Source organism: Alosa alosa, chromosome 13 (genome assembly GCF_017589495.1).
Source record: "Alosa alosa isolate M-15738 ecotype Scorff River chromosome 13, AALO_Geno_1.1, whole genome shotgun sequence".
Lineage (NCBI taxonomy): Eukaryota > Metazoa > Chordata > Actinopteri > Clupeiformes > Clupeidae > Alosa > Alosa alosa.
The window spans coordinates 25,329,752-25,349,255 of NC_063201.1; the positions used below are offsets into that span (position 1 = coordinate 25,329,752).

Here is a 19,504-nt window from a genome sequence, read left to right on the forward strand (position 1 = left end):
ACCCCACCATCCACCACCATTACGAACATCCTACAACACTGCCCCACCCCCATACCCTTGAGGCCAGGGATTTCCAACTAGAGGCTTCCTGGAGTTCCTAGGTCGAGACTCCTCTTCTTCCTCCCAACTATTTGGTTGGCGCTGCCACCCCCCACCCCCCCCACACACACACCTCAAGCTCAGTCTAATCAAGGGATCTACTGCCATCTACTCCAGACCGTGTGTGAATCTCAGAAAGCTTTTGACTCCCATGGACCTCCCAGCTTTGCGACTTTCTTCCGGGGGCCCGCTGCTGGCATGGAAGAGGACGTCTGCCCGCTTCTCTCCGCTTCTCCTCTCTTCCCCCAGTGCTGACCCACTTTCGGCTCCCTGTGAGGAGAGTGTGACCCAGCACTGTCCCCGATACAGAGATCCTATACAGCTCCACAGCGTTCCCATACAGCCTCTCTCAGCGCTACACAGCTCACCGTTGTTCCGCCACTACAGCTGCTCAATACCACAGCTACGACATCCCATGCCACAGTCACCACGATCCATCCCAGACTGCTACAGGTCACTGGTGTTCCCCAAAATGCTACACACTCAAGCTGACCAAAGTGCAGAGTCGCCGCTGCGAAACCACAACTTCAAAACTTTTGTACATTTACTACTCTGACAGACGCACATGGGAAAATTTGTAAATACTGCATAACGATGGGGAAAATGCAGAATGAAATGCAGGCCAGTTTTTAGCAGTCTTTAAGCTATGCGCTTCCCAGTCACTACTTCTAATGTGAACGTTCATTTCAGTTCAGTCTTAACTATCTATCCTGTTCACATAATCGTGAATCTCGCAACTGTCAGTCTCCTGAATGGGAACAATATACAAGCCAGTGTAGAAAAGACTTCCATATCACAAGTAGACTTTCTTCATACAAAAGTTGCACAGCAAAGAGAGTAAATTGGCATGCAGAGAGAAAGAGAAATGGAAAGAGAGGCGTGGCAAAGGCTTGCCGTCATGTGTCGGAGCTTCAGTTCTGAGTTCAAGAACAAATGCATTCAGCCTCTAGTCTGATAGCACTAGTCTGATGAACAGCCACATGCGGTGTTTCCACCCTCCTTTAGGATGACCTTTTCAGGGGACACAGTGCACAGGGAGCATTCAGTTCAGGCAGGCTTGGCCGGGCTGAGCTCCAACAAGCAAGTCAAGTGATAGACCATCAATCAACGTGGAAAAAACCAAACCTGCATTACTAAAGGCACGGCCTGGTTGAACCCATTTTAGCTGGCTACCACCGTCCAGACACATCAGCATCTGATGCAAGAGCCCTGTGCCACCTTTTCTCCACCACTAAGGTAAGATGAGGAACAGAGAGAGCAAAGACTAGCAGGTTAGTAGCACTCCGCCACAGACAGACAAGTGAGATTAGGGCAAAGGTCACCAGTCCAACAGGCCTGGGCTGCAACAGACAGACAGTGCCTCAGGCTAAAAAAAACCAACAATCCTCAGGTATGTATCCGCTATGAAACTAAGGATACCTGTAGAAAACATGCCTGTTCTGATGACATTCACAGACACAGACATCTGTACGTCTGCAAGCTTTTCAATGGATGAAATGTACAACAGAGGAAAAACCCCCATTGCAGGTGTGGATATGGACTTCCCAGAGTGATGAAGTAAGATATCAGAACCCCCATCAATGTCCAACCATCATCTCAAAATACACACACACAAACCCACTAAGGCTATCTATTTGTCTTTTTCCTCCTCTCCACCCTTTTATTCCATGTGTAGCAGCCTCTTTCATTTATCCATCCTCTCCTCTATCCAAAGACTAGCCTGTTCCTTGCGTCACTCTCTCTTTCTCTCCCTCCCTCCCTCCCTTCTTCTCTCTCTCTCTCGTTAAGCAGGTCAACGGGCAGAGCTGTTGAGAGGAAGGAAAGCAGCACCAAGGAGAGCAACCTTTTTCTGCACACACACACACACACACACACCACTGTACTGTACTCTCCTGCGCATAGCTCTATGAATTCATACACAAAAACCATAGCCTGCATTCCCCCTTACCAAATGCAATGGGAATTAGTCACCGGAGATAAACAATAGTGTCATCTATACCAACATTCTCCCCAACACAGGTGACAATATTGGATGGAAAGGGCCGTTTACAAATCTGCTGTGACTTCTTCTCCATACATCTCACTCTTATGTAGTCATATGAAGCCCACAGAGTATTATAAACGCGCAGGCGCACACACACACACACACAGGTCCATATACACTCATCTCTACACATGAAAACATTAGCATGCACACAAATAGAAGCACATCTGATATGCAGTCCCACATACAGTATTAGCTATCGAGTGCATACACACACACACACACAGTCGGACACACGCACACACACACAAACCTGAGTGATCAAGTAGCAGCATTACACTTACAGCATTGTGCTTCTTGGTGGACTGAACACCAACTGAGGCCTTGAGAGAAGAATGTACACACAAGCACTAAACCTGCCTACAGGGTAAAGAGCACTGCCACTTCAAAACAAATCTCACACACAGAGGGAAAACAGACAACGGTCAAAAGTTTGGGGACACATAGAAATGTCCAGTCCACTCCATTATAGACAGAATACCAGCTGAGATGAGTTGCATTACCATACCAGCTGAAAAAAGTTCCCGACTGTTGTAGAAAGAAATGGCTGATCTTTAATTTAATATCTACATTGCCCATTATCAGCACCCATTCAGCCAAAACAGCACATTCTGTTTACTAATCTGATATCATTTAAAAGAATAACTGAGAAAACATGGGAGAACCCTTTTGCAATTATGTAAGCACATAATGTAATCTGAAAACTGCTGCCCTGATTAAAAAAACAATGCAACTGATCTCAGCTGGTATTCTGTCTATAATGGAGTGGAATGGAAATTTCTAAGTGACCCCAAACTTTTGAACAGTAGTGTAACTCTTCAGAGCTCAGCAAAAGTGAAGGAACCCTGCAATCAGGCCAAGACAAAGGCAGGGGGCTTATATGAGCCCTACACAAGACCACCATCCTGTCATCGGCAGAAAATATTTGGGCAGCATTCCTGTTTTAACAGACGTCCGAATTACTGTGTTAGAAGTGTTAGGTGTGCAGAAGCCTGAGCATCCTGGCCATGTATAGCAAGGTAGAGCAAAGGCCTGTTCCAAAGGCCTGCTTCAGTGCAGGTCCATCACTGGTAAGTGGCAAAGAGAAAAGGGGGTGTGGTGATGGTGGGGGCCATAAGGCAGGCGCAGGTGTTGCCCTAGGGACAGGCTTCTGTGAGGTCATGAGGAGACGAGATGATGCCTGTTCTGTGAGTGAGCACGGTCACCTGTGCATCTCCACACCCTCGCTCCACGCCTTATTCACCTGTGCATTGGCATCTCCACACTCTCGCTCCTGCTCCATGCCTTATTCAGAGGCTCAACACACCTTATTAAATTAGGCCAGCCCACATCCCTATCCCTCCTCCTCCCTCACTGACTACCCAGCAAAGAACGAGCCCCTGCATCAGTGTCTCTGTGTGTGTGTGTGTATGTGTGTGTGTGTGTGTTTCATTACCAATTTATAAGCTACTGCAAAGACTGAAAGAAAACTGCATTAAGAGTGGACCTGTCCAGTTTTAGAACGGGGACAGCAGATCTTGCACATCAGAGGCCTGGAGTGGGAGCCGCCATGCCTGTGACTACTACCCGTCTGTAACCATCAACCCCAAGACCATGGAAGGATGCACCAGAAGAATCAAATGGAGAGGAGCAAGAAAGCAGGTGGGACACGATCTTCACTGAAAGCCCTTCCATGTGCCTATGGTCTGAGCAGAGGCTTTGCCTGTAGGCTACCCCTCTCGCCATCTAGGTGCTCTGGGACTTCCTCAGCCTACTGCATATAGGCAAAAAGAAGAGCCTAAGAGAGCCTTGTGGCAGTGACAGCAGTAAGGTTATGTCATAGGTTATGTGTGTGTAACTAAACATAAATAAAAACCCATCTAGCTCAGCTCTCAAAATACAATCTTGAAGGGGTGTAACGGTACACAGAAATCACAGTTCGGTGTGTACCTCGGTTTTGAAGTCACAGTTCGGTTAATTTTTGGTACAGTACACTTATAAATCCACTGACAATATATTTGTTGTTCGATAGGAATAGTATTTTGAAAAGGTGTCAAAGGTTTTTTGACGTTAACGGTCTAAAAACTGACATGGTCCATTGCTTAATATGTTTGTGTGGAAACTCGAAATTGAAACAAGGTCCGCAAGCAAAAAGGCCTACTGTTGATTACTGTTAAAGACTGAATTTGGTACATTCGGTACGCATCTGTATTGAACCGAACATCCTGTACCTAAACGGTTCAGTATGAATACGTGTACCTTTAAACCCCTACAATCTTGCCCCAAATACAAAATGCCCCAAAAATCTAAAGGACATGATTATCCTGTCAGGTAGAGCAAGATTATTCGGTGACATCCAAGTCACAGTTCTCAGACACACTGGTGGTATAAAATGGCAAAGAAAAGACAAAGAAAAGTAATATTTTATATCAAATAGCCTTACAGCCGCCAGGTACATCAAAGCTTAGGTCTACTCCTCATACAGAAGTGAGGTCACACATTAGCTAAAATTAACATTACTTCACATGCCACAGTGTATAGGAAAGCTTGGGCCTTACACAGTCCATTGGAGACAAGATAATAGCCTAGTCCTTAAATAGCAACCTCCACCCCCCAAAATACAAAATGACACTTAGAGAATGGAGCGAGGGGAGAGTGGGGTTTCCAGTTCAGCTTTAGGTACTAGAAACGCACGACTTCATCGCTCTACGCTCTGCTGATGAACTATTAGTCAACCACCATAGACTGTCCAGCCCTCTAGTCCACTACATTGTAGCACCATAGCTCTGAAGTGATACACACGTTTTTTAGAATTTTGCCATTTATGAGAATCTTTCCTTACAATGCACATTTAAAAATCATATCAATCAGATTCAGATCAATGGGTGATTTAACCTACTTGGTACTTATCCCACCAACTTTTGGGTGATTAGGACAGGCCTCTTCTCATCATACTGGTGGCAGACAGTTATACAGAATCTGAGAGAGATCTCACAGACCCAGTTGGCAGCGTAGACAGGAGGGCACCTGTTTGCTTAGGAAAAAGAAGGGCTCCATCACCCTCAGGGTTGGTCCCATTATGTGCCAAAGCCCTGCATGTTCAAGGCCGCATCCAAATCAATGGCCTCACATGGGCAGAGAGAGTGATCCCAATAGAGTGAGGACAGTCAGATCAGTCACATGGAACCAAACGGATGGGAGAAGATAGGGGTGGGGATGCTACTGAGTGTTTATAGGGGGATTAGGCAAAAACACACTGAATCTTATATGGGTAGTAAAATGTGTGCTTCGTTTTGAGAGTGGCAGACCAGTTGGCTGAATAGACAACACACTTCCGTAAAAATGTAGTTTTTCTCCCCAGACACTTGTGGCTTTCCCCCAGTCTTACATGGCCCTTGCAGTGAGGGACTGGCTGCCAGAGAAGGCATAGGCTGCTGTTGAGCCTCTTTGCTGTGGGCAGTGTGCATCCGTGGCGACGGGCGATATGCTGCCTTCGCTGTAAATCACACTCACTAGTGTGTAGAAGATAGGGCAGGTGGGTGGTGGGGAGGAGCAATATGAATTTGTGAGCAAGTGGGTGTTTCCCTCTTCCACTCCCTAAGCCATCAAACTCAGAAGTAAATCAATAAATGAATGGGGGAAGGCCCCTTCAAGTGGTCTCTCTCTCTCAGCAAAAGACAAACACGGCAGGCAGCAATTTCGTCTGGGCTCAGTCAACACTGCGTTCCAAAGAAGAAGTGACAAGAAGTAGGTACCAATCGTCAATATGATCAGTCTTTCTATCAGACACTTTACAATAGGGTAGGGGTGAATTACAGAAAAAACATAGAGACATATCGCACACGCCCGCATACACACCCACAAACAAACAGAGTAGACACAGATACACAAGCATATCAACAACAATGTGCTTATGAGAAATACTTCAGTGAATGTGGCAAACATTTATGTCCATCCATACATAGCCTACACACTTCAATACAAAGTCAATGCATCACCAAACCAGCAGGCCTGAGATGGGTTGAAGCTCTCTCTCTCAAAGTGAAAGACACTCCTCACACACTGCAGTAACATATCCACACTTTAAGGCTAGCAAAAGCAACATCATACTGTTTTTCTTCTCAATCATGTCAAGGCTTCATACAATGATCTTAGTCAGTCAGTTCACAACTGTGTCACTCTGCTACCAATACCAAATGAAATCTTCAACAGTGGTCCACTTGCTCCAAAAAATGAAAAGCATCAAAGAAAGAGAAGGATGAACGGACTGTTCATGCACTGTTTTGGCAACGGCATCTGTACCAAAACAAGTAGTCTTGTTACTACACAACACTACAAGCCTATGACAGCTTACTAACTTGGACAAGTGAAAGGGACAGAGCCCATCAGTATATTTTGGTGATGGATGCTACAGATTGGCCTCCATCATGATGGACTCAGCTTTGGAGAAATGCATTTTCAATAAAGATCCTAGTCTTTGTCACTATCAGCGACATCTTAAGATCTGTCGTTTTGCCTAAGTGTGCTTTGTGATCAGAACGAATGACTGATAACTACAATGACTCAGTACTTCAGATGATGTAAAACTGCATCAAGCCAACATCATATCAGTTGGCCACATTCATTATTCACTCACAAGAATATAAGTAAGTAAAACTAAGGAATTGATTCAAATGTGCATAAAATGAATCCCGTTGAAGGGTAATGTGGGGGGTTACTTGCGCTGCAGTGGGGGGAGAGAACGAGAAGGCTACGTGGAAAAGCAATAGGAGGAAAGTGTATCCATTTTGAACCGGCATTTCTACTTCAGCACCACAGCGACAGCCTTGCACATGAAAATGAAGGGTGTAGGTACCGCAAGATACACTAGCCATAACCATTCGACGATGGCTACAGATCAAAAGGAAAATACAAAATGTGGTATACTCCTCTGTCATTTTCGACAAAAACGAGGGTATTTCATCAGAATCGGTGGACTTTTCCCAAGCCACAAGCGTGTGCACATATGAACATTGACAGGGGGGTCTGTAACGTCACTCAACATACTGAGCTGCATTACAACGACAGCATATTTAAATATCTATAAATGCTTCAGTTTCCCCCCTTCCTGGATCTGCAGACGCAATACCCGTCAGTGATTTGGATGCATTACCGTTGCTCTTGCCTTGAATTCCAAATGCACCCAACTGGATACGATGCATGGCTTTTAGGCATTATGTTCAAAAGATTTGCATGTCATGCAACACTGCAGTTTTGCAGTAATGTAACAGCCACTTATGGACACATTCGTATCGAACGAAGATATTGTGTTGATTATACTGCAACGTTATGCGATTCGAGGGATGGTAAAACACAAACTAAAGCCCATCACTGAAGAAGAAATCCTAGATGTGTTAAATCTTCCACAACCCACATCTAACATGATCATGGATACACGATTGCCTCTGCTAACGTTAGTTACCCATTTTTAAATATCAGCCTCATCTAGATCGATTTTTGATAAGATATGGCTTACGTTCATACTAATATGTCAATAATTGTGATGCTATTGACGAGAAATGACACACAATTACAATCCCGAGTATGTAATGATCAATATGCTTGTGAAATCCCCGCATTTGGCAGCACAGGTTTCTATCAGCCCAAATCACATCTTTTGACAGACAGTGTATCATTGAAGGCAATTACAGTAAAGATAACAGTTGATAAACTATTTAGTGTTACATTCTTAAAAGTACCTAGGTCTTGTGCATGCCCCGTTTAGTACCAAACCGCAAGCCGAATTTGCCCATCCATGTGTCTTTCCTCCCGCCTCGGTCCCCGGTACTGATGGCCTATACACTGGGCATAGAGCTCGCCACTGGAACATCACGTCTTGACGCTTGAGGGATAACGTTATAACGCTACAGACAATCCAGCAGGATCTTGGAAGAAATATATTGCTGTAGATGGATCTACTTATCATTTCTCACCAAAAATTGAGAGACACCCATATAAAACAATTATTAAACCACTGTGGTCTTACCTTAGGCAGCGGTCTGATGCCAGCTTCCCGGAGCAGCCATTATCAGTATTCCCTCTCCCTCCGTCCTAACCTCCACGACAGGTACCGGGCAGAATTAAAAACCGGTAACTGGTAAACCAAACCCCCCTCCCCCCTAATCGTCACCCCTCTGATGGGTGCGATCCTTTTCAGGGGTATAGTCACAATAATTTTCTTTTAAATCCTCTTCAAAACATCTGTCTCCAGGAAAGCTGAAAGGTTAGTCTCCAGAGCGCAACCCAGCAAATGTGCTCACGGTTAGTCCAGGTTTCAGCGTTCTTAGCCACGATAACGTTAGCACAACTAGTGCAAAAAGGCCACCACAGGTGACGAGTAAAAATCCACGCAGTTAGACATTACGATGTAATACTGGCAGAAACCGAAATCGTCCTTTTGCCCTCCTTCCCTCTCAGTTTCTCTCCGCGAGAAACCTTGTGGGTCTGAACGGCTAGTTTGCTAGGTAGCTAGCTGGCTAACGTTAGCTAGCACTGGTGGTTCCTAGCTGGCTAGCAGAGTGTTGCTTGTTGCGGTGCAGCAAGGGGGTGCACGAGAGGAGTATTAAAAATTGAAAAAGAAAACGAATAAAACAAAATTGGGGTGTGTTGTCGCACCGCTATGACTAGCGATGTACATTCGCTGGACACCCCCTCAGTACCCGATAATCTCGATCTCTCCAAGACTGCCTTTCGCTTGAGTAGGAGAGGGTCTTCATGAGAAGCGCGTGCCCGGCTCAAAGCCCGTTCCCGCTTGCTTTAGTGCAACGTTCAGTTGACTTTTCCCCACAAAATGGCCGCCAAAACAAATCTGCGGCTTGGAATAGGAGGTTTAAGTTCGCGTTACTATGCAGGTAGTCAGTTTGTAAGTTATAATACACTGTAAACTAATACATCGTCCTTTTATGGACTACAGTTTAGTAATATTATGTGTCCTCTTCAATCAAATATTTCAAAGTGATAATAAATGGACTAGCGACAGCTCGGTAGGTCTGCCAGCTAACTCAGCTAAGATCATTAGCATAGGGTAGTTAACATTTTAACGCTAACGCTAGTCGACTCTGGATTTTCACCCACAGTCGCACGGCTATGTAATATTGGTTAAGGTTAGATAGTCAATAATGTTACCGTTATACACTTTACAAAGGTGACGTAGCTAGCTATAGGGAAGGAATCGCATTGGTAACGTTAACTTATCAGTGCGTTACTTTGCTTAAGGTTAACATTAGCCGTTAACGTTGACAATAAGACACTGATAACACATTTCTAAATAACTTCTGCTAGCTAAATAACTGTTTAATAAGATACCTCGTCAGGGAACCCCAGCTTGGCATCATCAAACACTGACTAATGTCACACTGTTAACGTTAGCTGCTATCGTTAACGTCACACAAATGCAACACGATTTAAATGAAATATGTCCGTATGGAGAAGTTAATCTGACAAATGTTTATACGTGACAACGTTAAGGTCACTGTTAGCTGACTAGTGAAGAGAGAGAGGAGTGTAGTAGTAATTAGCACACTGAAAAAAAGGACAAAGTCTTCAGAAAGGAGTTTTTTTTCTCGGTTTGGGAAGTGATCGGTATGAAATGAATACAACTATTAAACGGAAACATGCAAGTTAATGTCCCCGACCGTGCATCACATCATGCCCCGTTATAATGTGTAAAATAATGACAGCGCTCAAATTGACAGATTATCCATCACCGTATCTTGTAGAGGACCTGCACGACAGGGTCATGCGACACCAGTCTTAAATTACATTGTTTACACTTGCATGTCTGGTTATAGAGCTCTTTTTTTTTTACTACCAAGAAAGTTTATTTGACTTTCCCGCCTCGGTAGCGCGTCTTCACCACTCGGAAGCCACGAGTCATTCTTCCTGCTCGTTCACTCTTAAAATGGCGGCGACCGTACTCAACACTGGAGATGCTTGGTCAGGTATACCACCAGAAGTATACTATATTATCGTTGTTCTAGTATCACTTAGATCATGTTGTTCCTAGTTGCTCACATCTTCTAACTTCTAATATCCGCTTTTTATTATAAGGAACCCACATCCCAACTTCCCGAAACGCCACTCCACTTCAGTGCACCACATGAAGTTCAATACCGCAGTATTACCACTTACACACACACACACACACACACACTGATCTTCGCACACTGATGCCGTTCATATTCCACATCCAAGCCGATTCCATTTATGTAGATAGCAGTCATAGACACAGAAGCATTAAAAAAAAAAAAGGCCATAAAACGTTCTACAAGCAATAAGTAAATGACTAGTTGTCATGAGAAATACATTCTGACGTTTTAATAAGAAAAAGACTACACTGGAAATCATACAAATGTTCTCACGCAATGGTACAGTCACCAACTTAAAATATAAAAGACTGATTCCACTTTCTCTTCTAACTGATGTTTTTTCATTTTTATACCGAAAGAAACAAAAAAAAAAAAAAAAAAAAAAAACTGATGCACAGGCAATCAAAGCACGTCGGCCTAAACTATAACGTCATTTCATTTCTGTCATCGACAATCACAGACGACAGGGCATACTTTTACAGATATACAAAAATGTAGCTGGAGGATACACATGGTGGAAATACTTTGAGTAGACCAGGGCAGCGCTGGGGCTGGATGGTTTAATACCCTAACTTAATTAGGGTCCTTGCATACTGTGTCCTTGCGGCCTCTTGTGGGCAAAGCTGTTACAACAGCAGTTGGAGAAAAGGGTCCATAAAATAAAATCAAATGTGAAGGTGATCAATTAAATCATTTCTTCTGCTTGGGGGGTGCCCTGTGAGAAATACAAAGAATGAATTACAATTTAAGAAATAACTGGCATTTCAAAACTTATAAATAAATAGATAAAATGTACATGGGTCTTGATCACTAGACGTCACAGAGTAGTCGATAGGAAAAAAAAATAAACGATGCTACCGAACTGGAGTAGCTGCAGCTAATTGCCACTGCTCCCAGTGAGCTACAATGTTAGGTCTGGAGGCATCATTTAAATGTGCTTTTTTGCCTGTTAAGACACAATGAGTCATTAAAAGTTCTGTGCAACAAGGACAGGGTCCTTTAGTGACAAAACGATTCATTTTCTACTCATTAATTGTGAAGAAACCGTTTGTACAGTCACATCTGCACACTACTCTTGTTTACTTTTTCCTGCCCTACATAGTTTACTAAAAAGAAAGATTTTTGACAACTCACTCCTTGCAAGATGGCAGCGAGCAGTTTCTTTTTGTAAACTCTGTGTGCACCAACAATGTTCTCAATGCTCGAGTTAATGTGTAGAGACACTGATGATACTTCGATCAAAGTTTTGTGTTGTGTCGAGCCTTCTTAGTTGTTTGAAAAATAGCGATTTGACATGATTGTATCAAAAAAGTAGTGGCCCTATAGGACTCTCATTCAAAAGGTCATTTTACCCGAAAACGACAACGCATACAAGCTTAAAAATGGCGCTTTGGACGTACTTATGCATTTATATGAAAGTTTGACTTGGGTACGTTCACAAAACACTATATGATGCATTTTGGCGAGAGTTACGCAGATGAAACGTGTGACTTTGCTGATAAGATGCACGCTTGCTTGTTATGGGCGTGATGCAGAGAAACTTCTCTGTATAACGAAACGCCGGTTGTTAGTAATTGGTTCAAAGCAGTTCAAAGAACTCCAATGATTTTAAACCTCAAACTGTGCCCTCCCACCCGGAAATAAAAGTTTGCCTATGGATTTAGACCAGACTGTCTGCGAAGTCAGAGAGCCTGGTTTCCCGTCTAGTATGTGACAGTACAAACTTTAAATTACAACGGTTTCTTCACAATTTATGAGTTGAAAATGCTTAATTTTGTCACATAAGGATCCTGTTCATGTTGCACAGAATTTTTAATGTCATTTTTCGTCTAGCGATTAAGATCCATGAGGAAAAAAAAAAAATAAATAGGCCGGATTTCTCCTTTAAAAGTTGTTAGGAAATGACCATGTCTGCTCTCACCTGTAAATCCCAACCACCACCGCATGGTCTCGCTCATAGGGTTCCAGTGTCAACTGCTCTTGGGGTTTCATGTTCTCTGCGCTCATTTTCTTCACTTCTGCTGCGAACACCGCTTCTGGTGCAGCCGTCGAATCAATGCAGTTTGCCTGGAGTACAAGAAATATGTTTATTTACCAGGTCATACAACTGCTCCTTGAGGTCACCAAAATACAAGGTTTGCATGTTTAACACACTTTAAGTCCAAGATTGATACAATAAAACAAGTCCATTCTGAATCAAAGACAAATGATCTTTAGAATGATGTCCTATCCCAACTTCTCAGTCCAGAAAGCAATGTTTAATGATCAATACGAGCTCAAAAATATAGTCAGACCGTATTCTTTGCATTTGTAAATCCACAAACTCCAGCCTGATACTAAATTATATAGTCCCAACACTAAGGCGTATTTGATTGACCCAGCTGGCATGGCAGTTCAGTCCAAATAGTCCCATTAGGGCTAGATACATTTCAGAATCTGCCATGTGACCAAACTCAATGAAGATAGAACATCTTGGGTAAAGATGAAGGCATCCTTATCCAAGGATAACAAGAGACATTTTATTTTAAAATGAGAATTTCTTTAGACATACACAACAGGTCACCAAATAGACAATCAATTTGGAAGACTACTTCACAAGATTCCTAATATTTCCTAAACTGCATCACCATGTCATTTTCTACACTGAGAGCTAAAGTAAACAAACATTCTACAATTGATCTGGTCATACATTAAGCCTAACAATCCATGTAGTCAAGATTCGTCTTAACTCTTACAGCTGTACTGTTGGACATCTAGACCATTTCTCCATTAAGTGTGCAGAAGAGACACTCTTAAGCAGTTGTGAGGTACTTTTTCTAAATTGCAATTTGGTAAATAAATATATAAATAAATAAAATAAATAAATGTAATGCAGAGGTACTCACCTTAATTGAAATAACAAAATGGCCACCATTTTTAAGGAAGTTGTGTGCATTGAGAGCCACAATTCTCGTCTGGTCAGGTTGGGCAACATCCGCAAATATAACATCCACCATGCCTGTAGAAAAGAAGTGTTTGAATAAGCAGAGGTCCTGAACGCTAAAGGGCATCACTTGATTTCAACACATGATAATCTGAATTTGGGAAGTGATCCATATACACAGGATTTCCCACAAAATGTATGCGTTACATCAAGAAATCTAACCACAACTTTCCTTAATTGTGAACCAGTAAGTAACCTATGAACTTGTTGCATCTATGTTTACTACAATAATTCTTAAAAATCAGAAAGGCAAAACTGTGCACTAAAACACACTTGTAAGTGACTGGCACAAGGACTGGTAACGGGTGAAAGGCAGGATAGCTATACGATTTCATTGAAGTAAACATTGCTAATACTGTACTAATCATTGCAAAGGTGTGTGCACATGTAATCATTTTGCAGTGAGAAATCTATTAAAAAAAATATTAATCTGTCAACTCCGTTCAGTTCTTTATCTATTAACTCCGCTTCAAAAGTATGCACTAGGAAGAAAAAATAAATAAAATGTCAGCTCTTGAACTAGAGCAGACAAATACAAGTCTTAAAAAAAAAGGAGGGGGAGACTAGAAGCACTTACCAACGAGCATGCGGTATTTGTGGGGATGCCTGGCATCCTCAATGATGGGAATAATATTGGTCCTCTTTTTAGCAACATTTAGCAGGTCTCTGCCCGATCTGTGAGAGAACTCCACTGCATATACCAGGCCATCCTACAAGCAGAAACATAAAGTAATCAATGGTCATCAACAGAATAATGCCTCATCAGTAGGAGCTTGCCTCATTCTCACAACACAATAAATCTAACGGAGGCTACACCGACTATGTGACTGAAGCGTTCCATTCACGTGTGTCTGCTGCAACAATTAGCCGTCACTCTAATCAATGGAACTGGCTACACCAGACTTGATGGCGGCACCTACCTTCAACAAAATTAAACCAGTCTTCTAAAACTATTTTTATGCTCAAAGTTAAGTGCTTCAGTTGCATTCACAGCCAGTGGGACTACTCCTCTTATGGAGGACAAAAGCAAAATAAATATTAATATCTTAATTTACAGTTCTGCCCATCCTAATTGATGGCATTTTTCTGTAGAGACTAGGGTATTACTTTAATGAGAAAAGGATTAGACAACGAGTAGTATGATATGCAAATCTAAGCAATTATACGTACCGGACCGACGATGTCGGACACGTGTGATACTGTTGTTCCTGATGCAGCTCCAAGATACATAACTTTCGCGCCAGGCTTGATGTGGATCTGGTCAATACCTCCCAAGATGGCAGCAGCCAACTTTGAGCGGAAGGGATTCCATGCTCTGTACTCAATCTTAGTTTCTCCCTCCTAGAATCAGAGCAAAGACTGCATCAGACTGGCAATTTGCACCTTGATATGAACACCGACATGCAAATAAATAAGTAAATAAATCAACTCCGCAATGTATTCCTTGTGAATTCCGAGTTCCTTATGCGGTCAACCTGTGGTCTCAAACTCCCGACCCATGGGCAAAATCCATAGTTGATCTAGATCCGTTATGAGATTCAGTCGGTGTATCAATTTCGTGCATCGCCTTCTATCCATTACCTTCATACGTTAGTCTGCAACTGCAGTACCAAAGCTAACACCAATAGACCTTTCTGACCTGTCAATCATACAGAATAAATACCAATCAGATTGTCCAATGTTCTGACTCTCCGCCTGCTGAGACACTACTCACGTTTGTCACAAACTAATCAAGTTACTGTGCTATTCGCGTTGGCTTTGATGTTGTGTACAGAGATATTAGTCGCAGGTGGGCTATAATTACAGTAAAAAACCTACAGCGGAATAAGTTAAGAAAAGGATGAATGAAACTTAAAGTGCCTGTTTTCTTGCTGTTGCCGATCTGCATAGGAATATCAACTCAAATCAAGACAATCTGGCATGAACTTATTCCTTAAATCTCCTGTTTTGTTAATGTTCACAGGTAGCCTGTAGACATGGCTCTAATAGAAAACAGCTATGTTGGGAGGTGGTCTAGTGGTCTAGTTGAGATTGGTCAATAGTTATAAACTTGAAGTGAAATTAACCTTGGGTTAGTGTGTAAAATACAACAGGAAATTGATCCTGGCAATAAACTGCTTCACTTCAATCACTCAACACTAATAACTTGACATTGCAAGGATCAATTTCTACTTCACACAGACAATAGAAACATGTTAACAATGCAATACTGCAATTCATAACATGGTTGAGCCGAGAGCACCATGTGATTTGTGTAGGATAGTTGTGGGATCACGCCTGGCAGTTTCCAGACAAATTTAGATATTATGCCCGAGTAATGTCAAAACAAGTAACCATAGTTTATCGTTAAACACTCGTTCTCCCTACATTAGGTTTAACCTTACCACTGCAAAACCATGTGGGACATTAGCAACAGTAACCAAGGCCAACTGCTTTGAGTTGGAAAGGTCTACTGCGTCGGTCAACGCTGCTATGGGTCAGCTGATGTTGGCTCAGAAGAGCCAACCTTTATGTAATGCCCTAAAGGACGAGTTGCTAATATTCATTCATTTGATAAAAGCATGGACATGAGCTACTGTAAAATGCCCCGCCAGTCCCCCATGACTGTGCTAGCTTGGAAACCAAATTGTGCCCTCTTGTGTAAAGTATATGGTAACTACAACCCCCAAGAAGAGCTGATTGTAGAGTTTAATGGCAGAGCACAAACTATGCAATGTTATGTCCTGAATTGACAAAGTTGTTAACAATAACAAAATGGAAACAACCTAGCTAACACCAAAAAAAAGGACTCAGGACTCCGCTAAGGGGACTTACTTCAACATTTATCCTTTTTTCACCATAAACAGAGTCTCCTATCACCATGTTTTTCGTGACCAGGGCATCTTCTTTGCCACGGCAAATAAACACACCTGGGGGAAAATACAGAAACGTTATTTTGTATTCAATCACAACCTCAATTGCCATTTGATAGGAGCATATTAGCCAGCCTTCTCACCTTCATGTCTGTGAGGCTCTACCATGACTTTCTTTCCCCCTCTGAAACCTCCACGTCCACCTCCTCTGCCTCTGGGTGCCCCTCGACCACCTCCACGTCCTCTGAAGCCTCCATCACCACCAGGTGACCTGAACCCACCACCTGCGTTAGAGTGACAGAAACAAATACACTGATATGAAACAATCTATTCCAAGACAAAGCAGATATGCAACATAAAAATCCAATCTGGTTTTTGAGACTATCCCTCTGCAAGATTACATGAACCTACATTGAGGAGTCAATAAGCCTATTTGGTGAAGTAACCCAACACCGAGAGTGTGTGTGCACACGTGCGCAAGAGACAGACGAGATGAGTGTGTGTAAGGACTTATTTGGTGTATTGCTCACTTGCAATTTAACATGAATTAATTTACTACTTAAATTTCCACAACGTACAGACTCGTACGTTCTAACTAGCGCCAGTACAATAAAGGCACTCTAAGCAATGTTGGGTAACGTGCTATTGACGTTCAAACAAAAGGGAGCTAGCTCGACCCTTCCCGTGCAACTGAAACTCTCCTGAACGCGCATCTCGTTGGTGAATGGCTGGAAAAGTTTATGTTGCATGGTCCAGACCTTTTTTGGAGCCTGGGCTGTCTCCAGAAAGCGCATTTGTTTTACAGTGTATTCGGTTGACAGGCAGCTAGCAGATTGTGAGAAGATGTTTGCTGTATGTGACAAAAAAAGTGCGACATCGCTTAGAGCACCTTTAAATCAGCTAACATCAATGTTTACGTTGCCTTGTGTCAGCTATGCTTGGTGAGCTGGTGTTAACAGCTGGATGCTTTTGGCTCAGATGTTGAATCATTTTGCAGTTGACACATTGCACTGTGTGTCTCCTAAGTTTGAAAACATTCTCTGCCTTTTACGGACGGTTTCTTGGCTCTCAATCACCACCCCAACTTAATACTGAATGTGGTGTACGCGTCAGCAATAACAGTCCGTGTGAAAGAATGATCCCTGAGCTGTGCAGGCCACTTAACGCGAGTGCAAAAAATTAAAACAAAGCGAATTAAGCAAATTGCCTTGATCATTTTTTGTAATTTAATTATTCAAGTTACCTCTTGCATGAGGAGTTTGCCCTCCTACCCTCAGGTAGACGCTTTAGAGTATTAAACTGCAGATTAAATAAATAGAAAAACACCTTTATTCCAACTGCCATAAAGATGCTCAATGATAGATAGCTGGCTACCTATATGTTATCCAGTGTGCAGCTCTGACTGAATTGTTTTTGTTGTAACTGTGGTGGTGTATGTCTAACAGTTTTTTAATTGCCTTATGCATGAGCCGTGTATGTCTGTGATGCAGTGATTGTGAAGCCCAAGACAAATTTCCTCTTGGGGACAATAAAGTATGCTTTACTTACTTTACTTGAGTAATCATTTCAGCCCTAGTTTCCAAAGTTTCAATTTACGAAACAATGGCTAGCAGCCTCTAATCATAGATATACATTCTTGATGGTATGACTGAAATGGCATAAGAAAGTGCGAGGGCTTGATAATGTGATATATAAGGTAGTTATAACTCTAGCAAACAAATAAAACTGAACCTTGAGTAAGACTAATGTAATTGTCAAAGATAGACACTGTTGCTTAACTGCATACAGGGTTTGGGAAAGGCCAATAAACCAGTCTGCATTGTTGGGGACAAGGGAAATATGCAATCACATTGTGGTCAGTAACATTTGGTTAAAAGCTGGTCACACCAGTTGTCTTTAGACTAGTCTTGAGTGAACGTAATTCAAACAAACAAACAGCTTGCATGTCTGCATCACCTTCACAAGGGTCAAGAGGATTAAGACGTCAGAAAAAAAGTGTGTAGAGAACCTTGCTGCACCATCATGTGTAAAGAGTGAGATTGTAGTGTGGCTAATTGGGACATCCACTCACCACCACCTCTTCCTCCACGGAATCCGCCTCTGCCACCTCGGTCTCCGAAGCCTCCTCTACCACCACCGCCTCCTCTACCACCTCGGTCTCCGAAGCCTCCTCTTCCGCCACGGCCCCCAAAACCACCTCCACCACGAGGACTGAACCCTGAAAATATTAAGAAAACAAGCATCTCTGTTAAACATGTAAGCGTCAACGAAGAGACACTCATAACGTTACATACCTTTTCGGGCATAACAGTTGAATCTCGCATTCATATTTACTATATTTGCGTTATACAAATATATTTCAACTAATTTTGTAAGTAACAGCTGTGTATTCATTTATTGCCTGGTCAGGACAGACAATTCATTTTTTTATTTCGTAGGGAAAAAAACAGTCGGGTGAAAGTCATTTATAAAAGTTTGTCTGAGTTTTAAAACACATGGTCAGTGCTAACTTTTGAATCGAAAACACATGGCATCCAGATTACTCAGGTTACCATCCATAACTGTCTATATGACGACTAACCAACTTTATTACGAAGCTGGTGTCAACCAATGTTCGACAAACCTTTATATTTATTTACCTCAATACATCTTTGTATAGTCATTTCACAGAAGTGCGCACGTGGGTAGCCAACCTAGCTTTGGGGCTAACCATCCGGCTTTGCTAGCCTGGATTACTTAGTTTAACACGTGCGATCAAAAGCGTATACGTAAACAAATAAGTCCACGACGACAATGCGACTAGATTAACACATTTGTCAACTGTATGGTGAACTAATACATGCATTGAACATATGTTGGAAGTATTCCGAATTAATTTGCTAACGTCGGCCCATATGAACACGGCTCGCTTGAAATTGAGGATTGACCATTTTACTTCGCACGGCGCAATTTATAGGCGAGAACACTTCTTTATGGGAAACACGAAATTCTACATATATTCTTAAACAAAACAAAAAAACACAAATGTCGTTTTTACCTGGCTTCATTTTTACTTAGACGCCTGGACCAGCTGTATCCGACTTCACTCCGTGCGTATTCGACTCGCGTGTGCAGCAATCTTACACATGCAGCCGCAAGAACATGGTCTTACCCATGATGCACCACGAGATGGTTGGTTATACAGGTTCACAGGTCACCGATAGTCCCATGTCGCCGCCTAGCTTGGAAGCATTGTAATAGCAGGAGTCTGGTAAAATAGCTGCAGCCAAGTTATTTTATTGGCACACAAACCATTTTTCTGTCAACAGTGGAGTTCTCCTTGTGAGGGAGCATTTGCAAAGGCTTCTTCTCAATTTTTTAGTTTGAACCATTGACTGTAGAATGTAGGTGTCTATGGTTTGAACACGTTACCCAATTCAGG

General features: G+C 42.5%; 1 protein-coding gene across 1 annotated transcript; it reads right to left on the reverse strand.

Moving 5' to 3' along the window:
* Nucleotides 1-10,462: 10,462 nt before the first annotated feature.
* On the reverse strand, nucleotides 10,463-19,259 carry fbl (fibrillarin). Its single transcript, XM_048260428.1, has 9 exons — nucleotides 19,121-19,259; nucleotides 18,155-18,301; nucleotides 16,227-16,367; nucleotides 16,046-16,140; nucleotides 14,402-14,572; nucleotides 13,809-13,941; nucleotides 13,134-13,246; nucleotides 12,170-12,315; nucleotides 10,463-10,963 (listed from the first exon to the last, which is right to left on the reverse strand). The coding sequence occupies exons 1-9, from the start codon at nucleotides 19,128-19,130 to the stop codon at nucleotides 10,939-10,941; spliced, it is 981 nt and encodes a 326-aa protein (XP_048116385.1). The 5' UTR covers nucleotides 19,131-19,259; the 3' UTR covers nucleotides 10,463-10,938.
* Between the last annotated feature and the right edge of the window lie 245 nt (nucleotides 19,260-19,504).